The sequence below is a fragment of the Perissodus microlepis genome, chromosome 8 (genome assembly GCF_051167445.1).
Source record: "Perissodus microlepis isolate ML-2025 ecotype Zambia chromosome 8, ASM5116744v1, whole genome shotgun sequence".
Taxonomy (NCBI): Eukaryota; Metazoa; Chordata; class Actinopteri; order Cichliformes; family Cichlidae; genus Perissodus; species Perissodus microlepis.
In genome coordinates, this window is record NC_140468.1 from 27,890,102 (window position 1) to 27,905,931 (window position 15,830).

At 43.2% G+C, this 15,830-nt stretch overlaps 1 protein-coding gene across 8 annotated transcripts in view; it reads right to left on the bottom strand.

Annotated features, from left to right (window-relative positions):
• ryr2a (ryanodine receptor 2a (cardiac)) overlaps positions 1-15,830 on the bottom strand; it is a 263,162-nt gene that overhangs the window by 52,968 nt on the left and 194,364 nt on the right. For 6 of the 8 annotated variants that reach the window (XM_084938482.1, XM_084938484.1, XM_084938483.1 and 3 more), the window contains 6 exons: positions 14,025-14,072; positions 13,829-13,928; positions 13,341-13,420; positions 9,231-9,307; positions 7,369-7,442; positions 6,299-6,316 (listed from right to left, as the gene is read on the bottom strand). In XM_084938482.1, the coding sequence (XP_084794608.1) occupies positions 6,299-6,316; positions 7,369-7,442; positions 9,231-9,307; positions 13,341-13,420; positions 13,829-13,928; positions 14,025-14,072 (397 nt within the window). The remainder of the gene's footprint in view (positions 1-6,298; positions 6,317-7,368; positions 7,443-9,230; positions 9,308-13,340; positions 13,421-13,828; positions 13,929-14,024; positions 14,073-15,830) is intronic. The other 2 variants (XM_084938488.1, XM_084938486.1) reach the window with 1 other exon arrangement.

Consider the following 15,830-nt stretch of genomic DNA (forward strand, 5'->3'; position numbering starts at 1 on the left):
ACCTTGACACGTGTGACAGACGTGAACGGGTCTGGAGACGCAGTGGAGAACGTTATGCTGCCTGTAACATCAGCATGAATGGTTTAGTGATGGGTCAGTGATAGTCTGAGAAGGCATATTGATGGACAAACACACAGACCAACAGGATAGGCAATAGAGATTGACAGACCACGTGACTTTCGCGCATTGCATGCCGGGTACTAGTGGCAAAACAATCAAAGCAATGCATCAAACGCAAGCATTTGCAGCACCGCAAAACGTTCATTCTCCGGTTAGACGTTAGCGTGCTGCCCAACTTTCACCACGCTCAAATTTATAATTATACGGTTCTTGGAGTGAGTGCATACACTCATGAAGTTTTTAGTAACTTCAGGTCACTGCAACAAGCCCAGGTACAGTTTACCGACGGATGGGTGCAGGACCTTGAAATGCACCGTGTAGAACGAAAGACCATCGTACGAACAAAGGTAAGTTTACCAGTCTCACAAATCGTCTTCATAAATACACATTCGTTAACCGTTTATTAATAGGACCTTTGAGCTCAACGGTAATTAATTAGTAGTGGAAATAATTTCTGGTACGCATTACAGAAATGTAGCAGTGACAATAATATTGTATGCTGTAATCGTACTGGGCTATTAGTGATACAAAAAAACCTGTTTTACCCTGTGAATAAAAGTATATGTTTTTGTCAATGTACCATGGTAATAACAGAAGCGAAACGCAATATTCTGTCAGGACAATTCACTATTTATGCACAATCAACAAAGGAGCATAGCGCGATGATTTCTGTTCAGCGCCAGACTTGCTTGTAACCTATATCACCAATTATGTTATGAAAAATGACGTATTAACTACTACAAAACACTGACCTTTGTGGAAATGCTTGGAGCAGACTAACATGTGAGCTGGAGTGTTCTGGGACGTTATATTTGGTCTTCGAATGGCTGCAATCCAGGCCATCCGTCGCCTCTTTGTTACTTCGGAAACATGGCTCAAACAATTTCTCTTCAACGACGTCATCCGATAACAACCGATCTCTTTACCCGTCGGCTTCCCGTGGCTGTCATGCGACCGGCTATTGCAGTTAATAATACAACAGCTTCTTGACATTTTTTGCGTTTCTTTTTATCGCTGTGTAACTGATTTCAATTGAAAGCCTGCGTGCGCTAGTACCGCTTGCCACGTGTTCCCAGAATCCTTTGCGGTTTTACCCCCTGAATGACGTCACATTTTCAATCTCTATAGCACCCTGACTGCCAACAGGTATCGGGATGATACCTATTGGAAGTCAGGCCCTGTCAGACGCTATGGTCGTTCAGTGGGTCCTGGTGCATGACAATGGCCTCATGTGGTGAGAGTATGCAAGCAGTTCCTGGAGGATGAAAGAAGTGATACCACTGACTAGTCAGGCCCCTATGTTCACCAGACCTAATCCAACAGTATACCTCAGGTACTTGTACTATGTACTACTTTCAGTCCATCCAACCTTGTTAGATTGCACCTCCAACGGCCCAGGAGCTCAATGATGGCCTGGTCTTGATCTGGGAGGAGATCCCCCAGGACACTGTGCTTAATCTCATTAGGAACATGTCCTAATGTTGTTAGGCATACATACAAGCATGTGGGGGGCACACAAACTACCAAGTTTGAGTTGCTGCAAGGAAATGTCAGCAAAATGGACTAACCTGCGCACATTATTTTTTCACTCTGATTTCATTGGTTTCATTTCCAATGAATGTCCTTTCATTGCCAACACATTACCCAGTTCATATTAGTAGATTAGTAGATATCTAGCATGGTTTTTACCCCATTGGGATCCAATGTTTTCAAAGTGTTCCTTTAACTTTAAGCAGTGCATATATATACATATATAATGTGTGAGTATCTCTGTGTGTATAGTCATGAAGAAGAAAGTACATCCCCTTTCAATTTGAAGGCTTTATATAATTAGGTCATAAAAAAAAACCTTATCAGGTCTTAAAATTAGTGAAATCCATCTTAAGATGAACAACAACACAAGACGTACTGTTTCATTATTTACATTGTGCCTGTACATTGTGGTTTTGGCTGGTGGAGGAGAGGGTTGTTTCACTGTGCCTTCAGGTCAGGGAATGGGTTCTGTCGTTTGGCGCATAAGCACAAACAACAGTTCAGAGTACCCAGCCTTCTTGGAGTCACTGGGTGGGGTGCTTCATCTGGTGACTCAGATGTCCTACTGGGAAACTTCAATGATCAGGTCCACTGGTCCGTGATTGATTTTGCGACCCTATCATCAGATCTGTGGCTGTATGTTCTGGAAAATCAGGTGAAGTGAGGAGCTCAGCTGTCAACTGATCATCACCTGGCGGTGGGTTTAATCAGGTGGCGGCGAAGGATGCTGGACAGAATTGTGAAGGTGTGCTGAAAACACCTGCCAGAAGCTCTGGTTCATGAGATCTTCGACTCTCACCTCCAGCCTTCCGAGGGACGAAGGAATGCTGTTGGAGGTTGTTGGAGGTTGCTCAACAACCTCCATTGTTGGGCATGCTGAAAGGGGCAAGGTGGTTGGTACCTGTCATGATGGTAATCCCCAAACCAGATGGTGGGTGCTGGAGATGAAGGGAGCGATCAAGCTGAAGAAGTCCTACAGGGCTTGTGTAGCCTTAGGGACTTTGGAAGCAGCTGACAGGTACCAGCAGAGCCACATACCTTTCAGCTGTTTTTGTGCTCGGGTGATAGATGAAGCAAAATCTTATGTGTGGGAGGAGTTCAGTGAGGCCATGGAAAAAGACTGCCTCAAAGTGGTTAGGAATCCTAAATTCCTAAAGGCCCTGAGTTGTCCTGGTTGATGCATTGCATGGAAATCTGCAGATGTGCCTCTGGGGGCTTTAAGAAGGTGGGCTAGAGTGTGTACTTCAACCACAGGGGGATCACACTCCTCAGCCTCTCTGGGAAGGTCTATAGTAGTGTAGTGGAAAGTTAATTAATTGGTCAAACCTCGGATACAGGAGGAACAGTGCTGTTTTCGTACTGGTCGTGGAACACTGGACCAGCTCTTCATCCTCCTACGGATATTTCAGAGTGAGTGGGAGTTTGCCCAGCCAGTCTATATTTCTTTTGTGAACTTACTGGTCGATCTACATCCCTACCCTCACCTATGATCATGAGCTATGGGTAGTGACTATAAGAATGAGATCACGGATATACAGTGGTGTGAAGAACTGTTTGCCCCCTTCTTGAGCTCCTATTTTTAATACGTTTTTCACATTTAGATGTTTCAGATTATCAAACTGGCAATGAGCCACTGCATCTCAGTGGAATTCAGGTCAGGACTTTCATTAAGGCACTTTGTAAGTATTAAGAGGTGGACTTGCTGGTGTATTTTGGATCATTGTCATGCTGCAGAACCCAAGTGCACTTCAGCTTGGGGACACAAACATATGTCCGGACATTCTCCTTCAGGATGTTTTGGTAGACAACAGAATTCATGGTTCCATTTACACAGCAAGTCTTCCGTCCTGAGGCAGCAAAACAGCCCTGGAACATCACACTACCATCACCATATTTTACTGTTGGTATGATTTTCTTTTCTGAAATGCTGTGTTACTTTTACACCAGATCTAACGGGACACACACCTTCTAAAAAGTTAAACTTTTGTCTCATCAGTCAGTCCCCAGACTATTTTCCCAAAGGTCTTGGGAATCATCAAGATGTTTTCAGGCAAAACTGAGACAAGCCTTTATGTTCCTTTTACCAGCAGTGGGTTTTGTCTTGGAACTCTGCCATGCAGGCCATTTTTGCCCAGTCTCTTTCTTATGATGGAGTCATGAACACAAACTGAGGCAAATGAGGCCTACAGCTCTTTGGATGTTGTTCTGGGGTCTTTGTCACCTCTTAGATGAGTTGTTGCTGCGGTCTTGGGTTAACTTTGGTCGGCTGGTCACTCCTGAGAAGGTTTGCCACTGTTCCTTGTTTTCGCTATCTGTCGATAATGGCTCTCACTGTGGTTCGTTCGAGTCCTACAGGTTTAAGAAATGGCTTTTCCTTTTCCAGACTGAGAGATCTTAATTACTTTTTTTGTCACCTGTTCCTAAATTTCCTTGGATGGCAGCATGATATCTGGTTTTGAGGATCTTTTGGTGTACTCTACTTTGTCAGGGAGGTCTTATTTATGTGATTTCTTGATTGGAAACAGGTGTGACAGTAGTAAGGCCTGGTTTTGGCTAGAGAAATCAAACTCAGCTTTTCAACGATGTGATACACCACAGTAAATTTATGTCAGAACTAAGAGCATCTTTAGGATTAAGGGTAATTAGCAGCCAGGTGCTGCTAAGGCAGTGTAATTTATTAACTGATCATTGTCAAATATGACTACAAAAGCTGAAGTTTTGGCAGTTTGTTTGTTGGGAGCTTTCATATCTGTATTAACACAGTGCCAAAGAGAAAACATCAGTGGAAACAGCGGTGACAGAGACTATTCGCAAGTGGGAAACGTTCAAAATAGTTGCCAATTTTTTAAGGAGTGGATGTTCATATAGTACAAACAAATTCAGGCACAAAAGATTCATGAATCACTGATTTCTGAATACACACTGTTGTAAATGAGGCCGAATGTTTTTAAGGCATGCAAGGCCAAACTGGAGATGTCAGTCCATAATGCACACCTGGCGAAACCAAACAACATATCGACACAAACGCTTCATACCAACTACTATAGGCACAGTGGTGAAGGGGCTTGTTTAGCAGCCACAGGACCAGCGCACCTTGCAGACAACATGAACTCCTCTGTATACCACTATTCTCGAGTCAAATATTTGGGAGGCCTTCTGTTCGACAGCCCAAACAGGGCCAATGCAACGGGTTAATGAGTAAAGTACATTAGCAAATCTACAAGAGAACAGCTAAAAAACAAAACTATCAAGGTTTTGCAATGGCCCAGTCAAAGTCCAGAATCCATTCTGATTGAATTGCCATGGCTGGACTTTTCTGGTTATTTCTTGTCAGTTATTGCAGATCCAATAATCACACGCTGCTTCTGCATTTTGTCTCAAAGTGTGTTAAATAAATGACATCATTCAATATGCCATGTGTTGTTCATCTGAGGTTGCATTTAATCATTTTAGAACCTGATAAGGACAATTATGATCTTTGCATTCAAAGGGGGCGTACTTTCTTTTTAACAACTATATACATGTAACCTTTTTAAAATATTATATCAGAACTGTGAGGTTAAAAAAACAAGTAAGAGAATTGAAAGGTTTGTTTACCACATGACTAAAATGAAATTAACCCTATCCCTAAGTGCTGGGTGACCTGGTGAATGTTAATGTTTAAAACCCAAACTGGAAAGCTGCAGACCAAAGCAGGGAGCTGAACGATGCTTTAACACATGTTGAGCTGAAAGCAGCGGCATTGTTTGTGTTAAATTACTGATAACAGTCTGTAGGTTTATGATGACCCGTGACACCTTTCACTAGGCATACAATACCTTATTCTAAAATCTTAATGTGTGCAACTTTAATAGAGGTCTAGTCTACAATTTTATTTGGTATCTGGTTAGACATATTCAATCTATTCATTGCAGCCCTGAATGCCAGAAACAGACAGAAACTGTGGCTGAGAACACAGAGGGGAGTTGTACAATTCACAACAATTAACAACCAGCACAATACAATCTCCAGTACTGAGACACAACAATCAGCTGACATAAGTTTAACTGTAAGATTCGGGGTGTGGGTGGCAGATGGAGGTGTGCTGTGCTGGGGGGACTACTAGTCATTTTCTAATTTTCACAATGTGCCAGACACTGTACAAATCATGAGGGGGAGCCATAGGTCAGCAGGTTGTGGCAGGAAGACTGTGATTCCACCACTTCCGCCTTGTCTTGATTTTCTTTTATTTTAAAATTTATTTATTTATTTTTTAATTCTAAAACTCTTCATCAAAGAATCATAATGAGTTTGCTTATTGTTAAAAAGAATGACAAGATACATTTTACCTTAAAATTACAAGGGGAGTAATATTTATGTATCTTCAATACAGATCTTCTACAAAGATCAGTCACAGACCCAGAGGTATTATAAAAAGCACCAAGAAGACTTTGGTAATAACTGGCTACCTCTAGAATAGTTGAAGCAAAAAAAGTTGCTTCAAGCACTGAGCAGGTCGAGGACATCCTTAGAGGTCCACACTCAGGACCTGGACAGAACTGACACAACATGTGTGTGTGCGTGCGTGCATGTGTGTGTGTATGTGTGAGAGAGAGAGCGAGAGAGGCCAACCAACACACAAGAAAATGGCAGAAGGCATAATTACCACGCTCATGAGTGATGACTGAGGGAGGAAAGAAAGTGCAGTAAACCAAAATAAGAACAGGAAAACAGGGGGAAGAAAGAAACAGAGAAAGAAAGTAAGAAAGAAAGTAAGAAACAAAGGAAAAGATTACATATAGGGAAAAGAGCTCTTTTTTCGTCATGTGGAATAAAAAAAATATGTATTAAAATAAAACCTAAAATATATAAAAATATACCACCAGAACCTTTTTCATTTGCTTTTGTCATCAATGATATGCATTTACAGTACTATGTAAAAGTCCTGAGGGACAAAGACAGGCAAAAACAGTTTGTACAGTGTTAATCATTTTGAAAAGTCAACATTTGGTATGACTTTTAGTCTTCAACGTAGCCTGAAATCTAGCTTTCTTATCGTTTCCTAATGTAGTCTTCAGGGATAGGAGCACTGTACAAGGTGAAACACTGTATAATACACTGCCAGTAACACTAATATACATTTTTATATTTAGATAATCAAATTATATTTTTTAATGTGTTGACTACTATACTACTAATCAAACTAAGAGGAATACTGTACTTTTTTCATGGAGTTGGGAAGAGTGGCGACATATTTTTATAGTTTGAAAAGTCTTTGTAATGTTTACAAACAAGAGATGTACAAGACAAATCATCAGCACACTTGTACATCAGAAAATCATACTTGATAATGCACGCAAACCAGCAACACTGAATTACCACCTCATTTACACAGGAAAAAAAACAAAAAACCTTTTTATTGATTATAACGAGCAATGTGAAAAATAAATGGTGGCTCTCTACAATCTTAATGTTTCTACAGTGTTGAAGGTTATTTCAGAATATTGTGTTGTTTTAAAAGCAGCTTTAAACTGACCATCTTTAGGTTAATTAAATATTTTAACTAGACCTAGATAAGTTAAGTATTTTAATATTAACATTCTCTATGCTTTCAATAAGTAGAAAGTTAAGGTCGTCAAACTCCATCCCGGAAAAAGAGATGTTTCATAAATTTTGGTTTTCGTTTCTGTATTTTTTCAAAATTAGCCCAAAAGGTATAAACATGGGGAATCTTACCTGATCCTTCCTCTGTCACCATTCCCAGTCCCTCTGCTTTATTTTGCCTCTCAAATGCATTTAGATCCAGAACACTAAAACAAAGACAAATATAGTGTGAATCACTACATCCATCACATTTCTGCTCTATTCATGTTTTTGTCTTGCCCTTGTTTGATGAGTGTTTTCCTTTTCCGTGGATTTATCCCATATGTGCAAGTCTCTGACCAGCAGTTTTATTCCATGTTTATGTTGAATATTGGCCTCTCATGTGGTTTTCAATGTTTTTATTTCATTGTTATCTTGAATGCCCCATTGTCCATCTCCTTTATGTGCGTATGGTCTGTACATTGGCTCAGTCAGGCTGACATACACTCTTCGTAAATTGACATCTGGTTTATTTGAGTTGTTTGGTGGCTTTTTTTTTTCTCTGCTACAACTGTGCCTTTTACTACCTTCCTAGGAATATTGTCAGCAAATAGAACCAAGTAAAACTTTTGTAGCCAAAATGACAACAACCTCAACATATAAACAATAATAATTTAAACCCTGCTAAAAGAGTTTGTACAGTTCGCCATTTCCTGAAAAACAAAAGCGCTGAGCACACAAAGTTACCCTCTAGATCAGATTAATAACATACATTAATACACAAAGTACAACCAAATTTGCAGAAGGTGCTGGCAAATATAACAGAAATAATGATATGAAATATAACACACAACAGTACAAGAGAACACAATAACTAGAATTTAATACAATATGAATTACTGCACTACGGTAGAGTGAAGCATGTACTTGTAATGCAAAGGTAACTACTGTTTTGCTGGGCAGTCAGTCAAGATAAGTGTTTGGCAGAGTTCAGTTCCAGTATGGTTCTGGAACAGAAGCAGTTCATAAATCTGTTTGTTCATGATTACAGGGACCTGAATGGTCTGCCAAAGTGCAGGAACTTCAACAGGTAATGTGCAAATTGGAATCATGTTTTCTTCTCTGCTAAGGCAGTGAGAGCTGAAAGTTTCCCCAAAGAAGCGAGTTTAGAGTACAGCTAGTTTCTGGGAAGACTTTAAGATCCTCTGAAGGGATTTTCTGTCTGCCACTGAGCTGTCAGCACATCTTACAGAGATGCAAAATGGCAATGAAGGGGGAGTTTCTCAAGAAGTGTAATCTCTGCTGTGCCTTGATAAGTGCAGTCTCTGGACCAGGAGTGATTTTCTGAAGCTTGTATACCAAGAAACTCGAAGACAGGAACCTTTGCCACACAGTCTCCATCAATGTGTATTGGGTTATGATATTTGTTGTGCCTCCAGTAATCTATCATGAGTTCTTTGGTTTTGGTAGAGCTAAGGGTTGTTCTCTGTATCCCATCCTGGGGCTTCATCTACAAAGGCTGTCACATCTTCTTCTGAGATGTGCCAACCAGAGTCTTCTCATCATCAAACTTAGTTGTGGTGTGTGGAAAATTGATTGGGATGCAGAGGGTAGAGAGGATGTAAAAGGAGGTTCAACACACAGCTTAATAATGCTGGTGTTCAATGTGACAGTGAAAGAGAAGCAGGGGCCTAATCTAACCATCTGGATGCGATTAGTCAGAAGGTCACTGATCCTGTGGTAGACAGGTGTGAAAGTTGTAAGCCAGTAGGTTTGGTGACCAGATCGACAGTAGTGAAAGCTGAATCTAAGTTTACAAAGAGTATCCTTACATATCTTCACTACTGCTCAAGATGGCATAACGCAGTATACAAGGCAGTGGAGATGTCTTGGTGCATGGAAAACTACTTTTATCACATCTCTCTTTTTTTCACATAACACAACAAAGAGTTAGACCCTCTACATCATGACAACAAATACTTGCTTCAGCCCTGAAAAGGAAATCTTATTTATACCTGCATGACTGCATGAGACCAGCCAGACTCTGAAAGAAGCCCACGTCCTTCTTGTCCTTCAGATAATCTAACATTTTCTGTTAAAAGATGACACAGTGAAAGCACAATAAGATACTGGAGTTTACTCAGATTTGACAAAAAACAGTCTACATCTGTCATTAAAATAAAAATACTGGTGGTGGTACCCCTCAGCCTCCTAGTAGATACACCTACAGTATGTATTTCAAAATCTTACATCCCCTTCTTCTCAAGTTATCGGATTCGCAAGGTTTTCCAAAAACCTGATCCCTGACTTCTAACTTTGAGGTCAAGGACACTGAGATTCCAACTTGTCCGAGATTTTTACTACTCCTATGTTATCAGTGTCAAAGTCCTGGATGACTTACTTCTCAAATTATCACATTCACAAGACTTTCAGAAAACTTGACCTCTAACCTTGACCTTCAGGTCAAGGTCAATGAGGTTCAGACTCGTATGAGATTTTTAGTAGATCTGTGTGGAAGGGTGGGGTCTGTGGCTCAGTTGCAGGGGAGGGGTGGTGCAGTTGGTTTAGAGGGCAGTGCGACGGGAGACTGGCCAACAGAGTTGGAGATCATCAGGGAGGCCCAGATGGCAGCTCTTAGCCTTCTGGTTGTAGCAAAAACTTACTTTCCTGATGTCCATTGAGTGATCCTAGACCTGCTTCACCACCCTAAGACCACTCCTGTTGGTTCTGGATGGAGCTGAGGGATTGGCCATTTGCCTATGCCAGGTGGCTCCATAAGGCGGTGGCCAGGTGCCTGCAGACTGGCCCAATGAAGGGGAAAGGCTGCTGAATATGCTAACATTGGAGAAGTTCACGAGGTGGCTCACAGTGGAAAAAGTGGAACGGGGTCCATTTTCATGTGATACTGGCTGAGGATCACCTGGCGCCACAGGAGCTGGTGTGGCAGCCGCAGCTGGCAACAAGTTGGCTTGTCCGGGCCCGGAGGAGGAGACCCCGTGACGTCCCACTGTAGCCAGCAGCTGTAGTGCACTGGCTGCCAACATTTAATGGCACCAACATGTAATGACGCTTCTCCCTGTGTGCGTTCTCTTGCTTCCCTCAACGACAGCAGCACATTTGTTGGGGCAGGAGTGCTGGAGTTGCGGCTGGGACATGTCCACTGGGAGTGCCCGCTGATGGAGATGGGGCGAGTGTTCCATGTCACTGGCCCTCCAGTGACTTCCTCTGGTCCAGGAGTATACAGTACTCTGGTAAGGTGCCAAGTGGGTACAGACCGGGCTATGGTGGACTCGGGCTCCATGCAGGCACACCCAGTTGATGGTGCAGAAAAGCCATTGAGAAATGATCTTACAGGCAGCTCATTATAACCCAATTACTGGTCACATGCAATAAAAAAAGGGAACAAATCATGGCCTGGTTTGGGGTTTTTTTTGGCATTTGAGGGGATGTGCGCCTGTGGTGTGCATCCAGCCCAGGATGTTGTACTCATTACCACTAATGGAGGGTCCATTTAAGTGCATTGGCATGGATCTCATCTGGCCATTTCACCATAGTGCATGAGGGTATCACTTTGTATTACTTTTGGTGGCTTATGCAACAGATATTCTGAAGTAGTGGCATCCTGGAAGAGACACTGATTGACCAGGGCTTCATGTCTTGTACGCTAAAAGAACTGTTTAATTACTGTCCATCAAATATGTTTGGCCAAGCATCCATCACCCTCAGAATGACGGGTTGGTAGAGCGGTTGAACTACACTGGAAAGTCTATAATTTCTAAGTGCATTCATTAGGATGAGCGAAATAGAGATTGCAGGCTAGACTCTCATTTTTTTAGGGACTAGTAAAGCGCTATACAAATACAGGCCATTTACCAGGCCATTCACCTGTACAATTGGGGAGCTTGGCTGAGACAATTTTCACTGGGAGTTAAAGTACTTGTATTGCTCCCTTTATCCATCTCAAAATTACCTGCCAAGCGGCAAGAACTATTGGTCACAGAGTGAGTGTGGGATGTTGACTATGAAAAGGTGCAGTCGGACAGGGTTGCAGGCTATCCCCTGCATGGTCACACCACTCTCACAGAGTACCATTTTGAGATGTGCATTGGGGTCTCAGTGCATTCACACCCTTATAGATTGCCTAAGCAGAAAAGACAAATTACTCAGAAAGAATTGGCTGTTATCCTGGAGATAGGGGTGATAGAAGAGTCACAAAACATCTGGTGTAGCCCCATAGTTTTTGTGGTGTAGAAAGCTGGGTCTGTATTGTTCTGCGTGGACTACCACAAGGTGAAGGAGGTGTCACAGTTTGACGCTTACCCCATGCCTCAGGTACAAGGTTATGGATTGATTAGGTACTGCTCGTTTTATCATTATGCTGGATTAAATTTTGGGGCGATCGTGGCTCAAGAGTTGGCAGTTCGTCTTGTAACCGGAAGGTTGCCGGTTCGAGCCCCGGCTCAGACAGTCTCGGTCGTTGTGTCCTTGGGCAAGACACTTCACCTACCGCCTACTGGTGTTGGCCAGAGGGGCCGATGGCGTGATATGGCAGCCTCGCTTCTGTCAGTCTGCCCCAGGGCAGCTGTGGCTACAACTGTAGCTGCCTCCACCAGTGTGTGAATGTGAGAGTGAATGAATAGTGGAATTGTAAAGCGCTTTGGGTGCCTTGAAAAGAGCTATATAAATGCAATCCATTATTATTATTATTATTAATCAAGAGCTACTGGCAGACTTGTCTCTGGATAAAAAATGGCCTTCTCCAGTCCATACAGATTGTACCAAATGGTCACACTTCCATTTGGCTTGTTCAGAGCCCCAGCCACTTTCCAGCACTTTGCAGACAGGATGCTGTGTCCACATGCTGCATACGCCACTGCCTAGCTGGATGATCATCCATGGATCCATGGACCATCCATGGTGACATCGAATCATATGCAGCAGGTGGCCTGCAGCCCTGGAGTCCCTGAGTCAGGCAGGGCACAAGGCCAACATGAAGAAGTGTGCGGTTGGACAGAGGGAGGTACAGTATCTGGGGTACCACCTGGGAGGCAGGCAGTTGCATTCTCAAATGGAGAAAACTACAACCACTGCAAGCTGCCCGCATCCCTTGTGTTCTGCAGACTGACACGTTGAGCAGAGGGCTGGGCGCTGTTTCATCCCAGCAAGTAAGAGGGGTCGACCATCACGCTGTCTACATCAGTTGGAAACTCTCAGAACAAGAAACCAGGTAGAGCATGGCAGTGCCTGGCGATCCAGCGGGTGGTGGACTCTCTTCGTTATTACCTCCTGGGATGCCGAATTACCCTCTGTTCAGATCGTGCCCCGCTGCAGTGGCTCCACCACATGAAAGATGTCAATGCCTAGATCACCCAGTCATATCTGGCTTGCCAGCCTTATAATTTCAAGGTGATCCACAGCCCAGGGCCCACATAGTCGGGGCTGATTTTCTCTCCAGGGGAATTTGTAGGGCTATGTGGTGGGCCGTGGACTGTGCCACAGCTGCGGGGGAGGGGTGGTGCAGTGGGTTCAGGGAGCAGTGCCAGGACCTAGAGGAGGGACAGGAACTGAGAGCAGATGGCTGCGCATGAGGAGGCACCTTCAGTAAGAAATCTGGTGATAACAACCCGGTAAGGCTAAATTGTAAATAAAAAACAGTGCATCTTAAAACACTGTGTCTTGCTGGGCAACATAATACAAAGGTGTGTTGCAGTACACCATAGTATCAATTTCAGCCCTTACGTCGCTGCATTCTCAAGATTTTCATAAAATTTGACCTCCGAACCCTGACATTGAAGCCAAGGTTACTGAGATTTGAACTCATCTGATATCTTTAACAGATACACCCATGGTGTCAATTTCAAAATTCTATGTTGCATCGTTCTCAAGTTCATTCACAAACGTAGGTGTCCACGTTGCCTGTCCACCCAGGGTGATGACAAAACCTTTTACAACTGAGAGGTAAAAATCTATGAGAAAAATTTTACATTTCAGTGGAATAGATGCATTATATTTCACACTTGTACCAGTTACTTTGAATATGCTTTGTATATATAACATTTGAAAATAGATAATATAGCTATAATCCAGCAGTCAATATAAATAACAGTGAAGTAGCGAAGCATTACCTGCTGTACGGTTGAGTTCCCACCATTGAGAATAGCTATGCCCAGTTTCAGAGTAGATGCCACCATGGGACCCATCTCACCTGGAGGAGAGGAACACCCACTTGAAATGACTCACTAGCATTTGTTAGCTTTTTAAATTTGTTTATAACAAAGAACAATTGAATTCTAACACAAACAAAAACTTTTATTATTTTACTAATATTTTTTTGCACAGCATATTTTTAAACCAGAATGTCAGAGAGGTATTAACACATCCTGATTATTATCGGTTACAGTTCACATATTGTTATAATGTGAGAAGTACAGAAAAAAATCGACTAAAAAATCGAGAAGGCTCCCAAACAGTCATATCCAGAACAAATTACGTTTAACACATCAATGAGTAAGCAGGCATAGGGATTGGACAGCCTGGTTCTATCACAAGGGCCGTAATATATTTGCCACCGCTGAGTTACAGCAAAGAGTAGGGGGCGATAGGCAAGACTTACCTTTACTAGCACTGATGGTTTGGAGCACCATCTCAGCAGCGCCACGGTCGTGCAGCCGAGCCTGCTGATACAACAGCTTCTGCTTCTCCATCTCTTTTTCCTTTGTTAGAAAGGTGACACATATCATTGCAGACCAGCTAAAAATGAAACTGCTAAAAAAGACTAGTGGAAGATTCAAGACCGATTGATCACCTACTTCAAAACTCTTCACTTCTCCATCGTCATCCTCTTCATCATGGCAACTCTGAAGGAAGGGAGAAAGGTAAAAAAAAAAAGCATACAAACTACAGACTGTTTACTTAGGATAGATATAGCCACATCAGCGACGGGAAGTTCCAAAGCACTGAGGCATCAAACTGAGTGTTTTCGGTGTCACCATCTTTGTTTTTTTAAACCAGATGTTACGAATGATAGGGAGGGCCGGTATCTGCTGCTTTGTGCAAAGATGAACAGGATGAAACTTGCCAGAGTTCTACAAAATGACCTGCAGCAGGCCCATCCATCCATCCATCCATCTATCCATCCATCCATCCATCCATCCATTTTCTTCCGCTTATCCGGGGGCAGCAGCCCAAGCAGAGAAGCCCAGACCTCCCTCTCCCCAGCCACCTCCTCCAGCTTATCCGGGGGAACACCAAGGCGTTCCCAGGCCAGCCGAGAGATATAATCTCTCCAGCGTGTCCTGGGTCTGCCCCGGGGCCTCCTCCCGGTGGGACATGCCCGGAAAACCTCACCCAGGAGGCGCCCAGGGGACATCCTTGTCAGATTCCCGAACCACCTCAACTGGCTCCTTTCGATGTGGAGGAGCAGCGGCTCTACTCTGATCAACAATCAACAAACGACTTTATGATGGTGGCCTGGGGACATAGCTTCCTCTTGTCAACCCTCTGCTGACTGCCCAGCACTGTAGAGCCTGTCTGGCATTTGCCGTAGAATACCAGAATGGTCCACCACTGGTGCCCTATCCTTTTCACAGATGATAGCAGATTCACCCTGAGCACATGTGACAGATGTGAAAGGGTCTAGAGAAGCTGTGGAGAACATCGTTCAGTATGACTGGTCTGGGGGAGGCATATCCATGGACAGACGTACAAACCTCTAACTGACTAGGTAATGGCACCCTGACTCCCATTAAGTAATGGGATGAAATCCTTGGACTCATTGTCAGACCCTATGGTGATGCATTGGATCTTGGGTTCCTCCTGGTGCCTGACAATGCCTGGCCTCATGTGGCTCGAGTATGCATGCAGTTCCTTCGGAATGACAATGCCTGATACCACTAAGTGCCCCCCATGCTCGGCTGACATAGATCCAATAAAACACCTCTAGGACATTATGTTTTAGTCCATTCTACATCACCAGGTTGCACCTCAACTTTTCCAGAAGTTCAGTGATACCCTGGTCCGGATCTGGCAGGAGATCCCCCAGGACCCCATCCGTCTTCTCATTAGGAGCATGTCTGTCAGGTGGGCATACAAACATGTGGCTGCCATACAAACTACTGAGTACCATTTTGAATTGCGACAATGACATTTAATAAAAATGGATGAGTAACTTGAAGTAACTGAGTTACTTTTGATAGAAGTAACTAGTAATGTAACTAAGTTACTAATTTAAAGTAACTTACCCAACACTGTTCACCACAAACAGTTTTTTTTATTTTGGGGAACTTGGTTGGTCCTAAAGCTAAAGACACCATTCTTTGTGTTTATATATGTCATGATCCAGGTGAGCGTTCAGTGGTTTTCTGTCCTGGCCTTGCGCTCTGCATCTGCCTTTTGGGGTGGAGCCCTGGTTCAACACCTACACTTCTCCACGTGTTTTCCATCTGTGGCATTCAGCAAGACAGTATTTAAAACCAGTGTTGCCATCAGTTCTTCACCAGTTCGTTTCTTTGTTCATGCCAAGTACTTGATCTCTTTTGTGCCTTTAGCAATCTCGTCAAGTCACCACCTTACTCCTTCCTCTGGACGCTGGTCTCCACAGTCAAATCCCAGCTTCA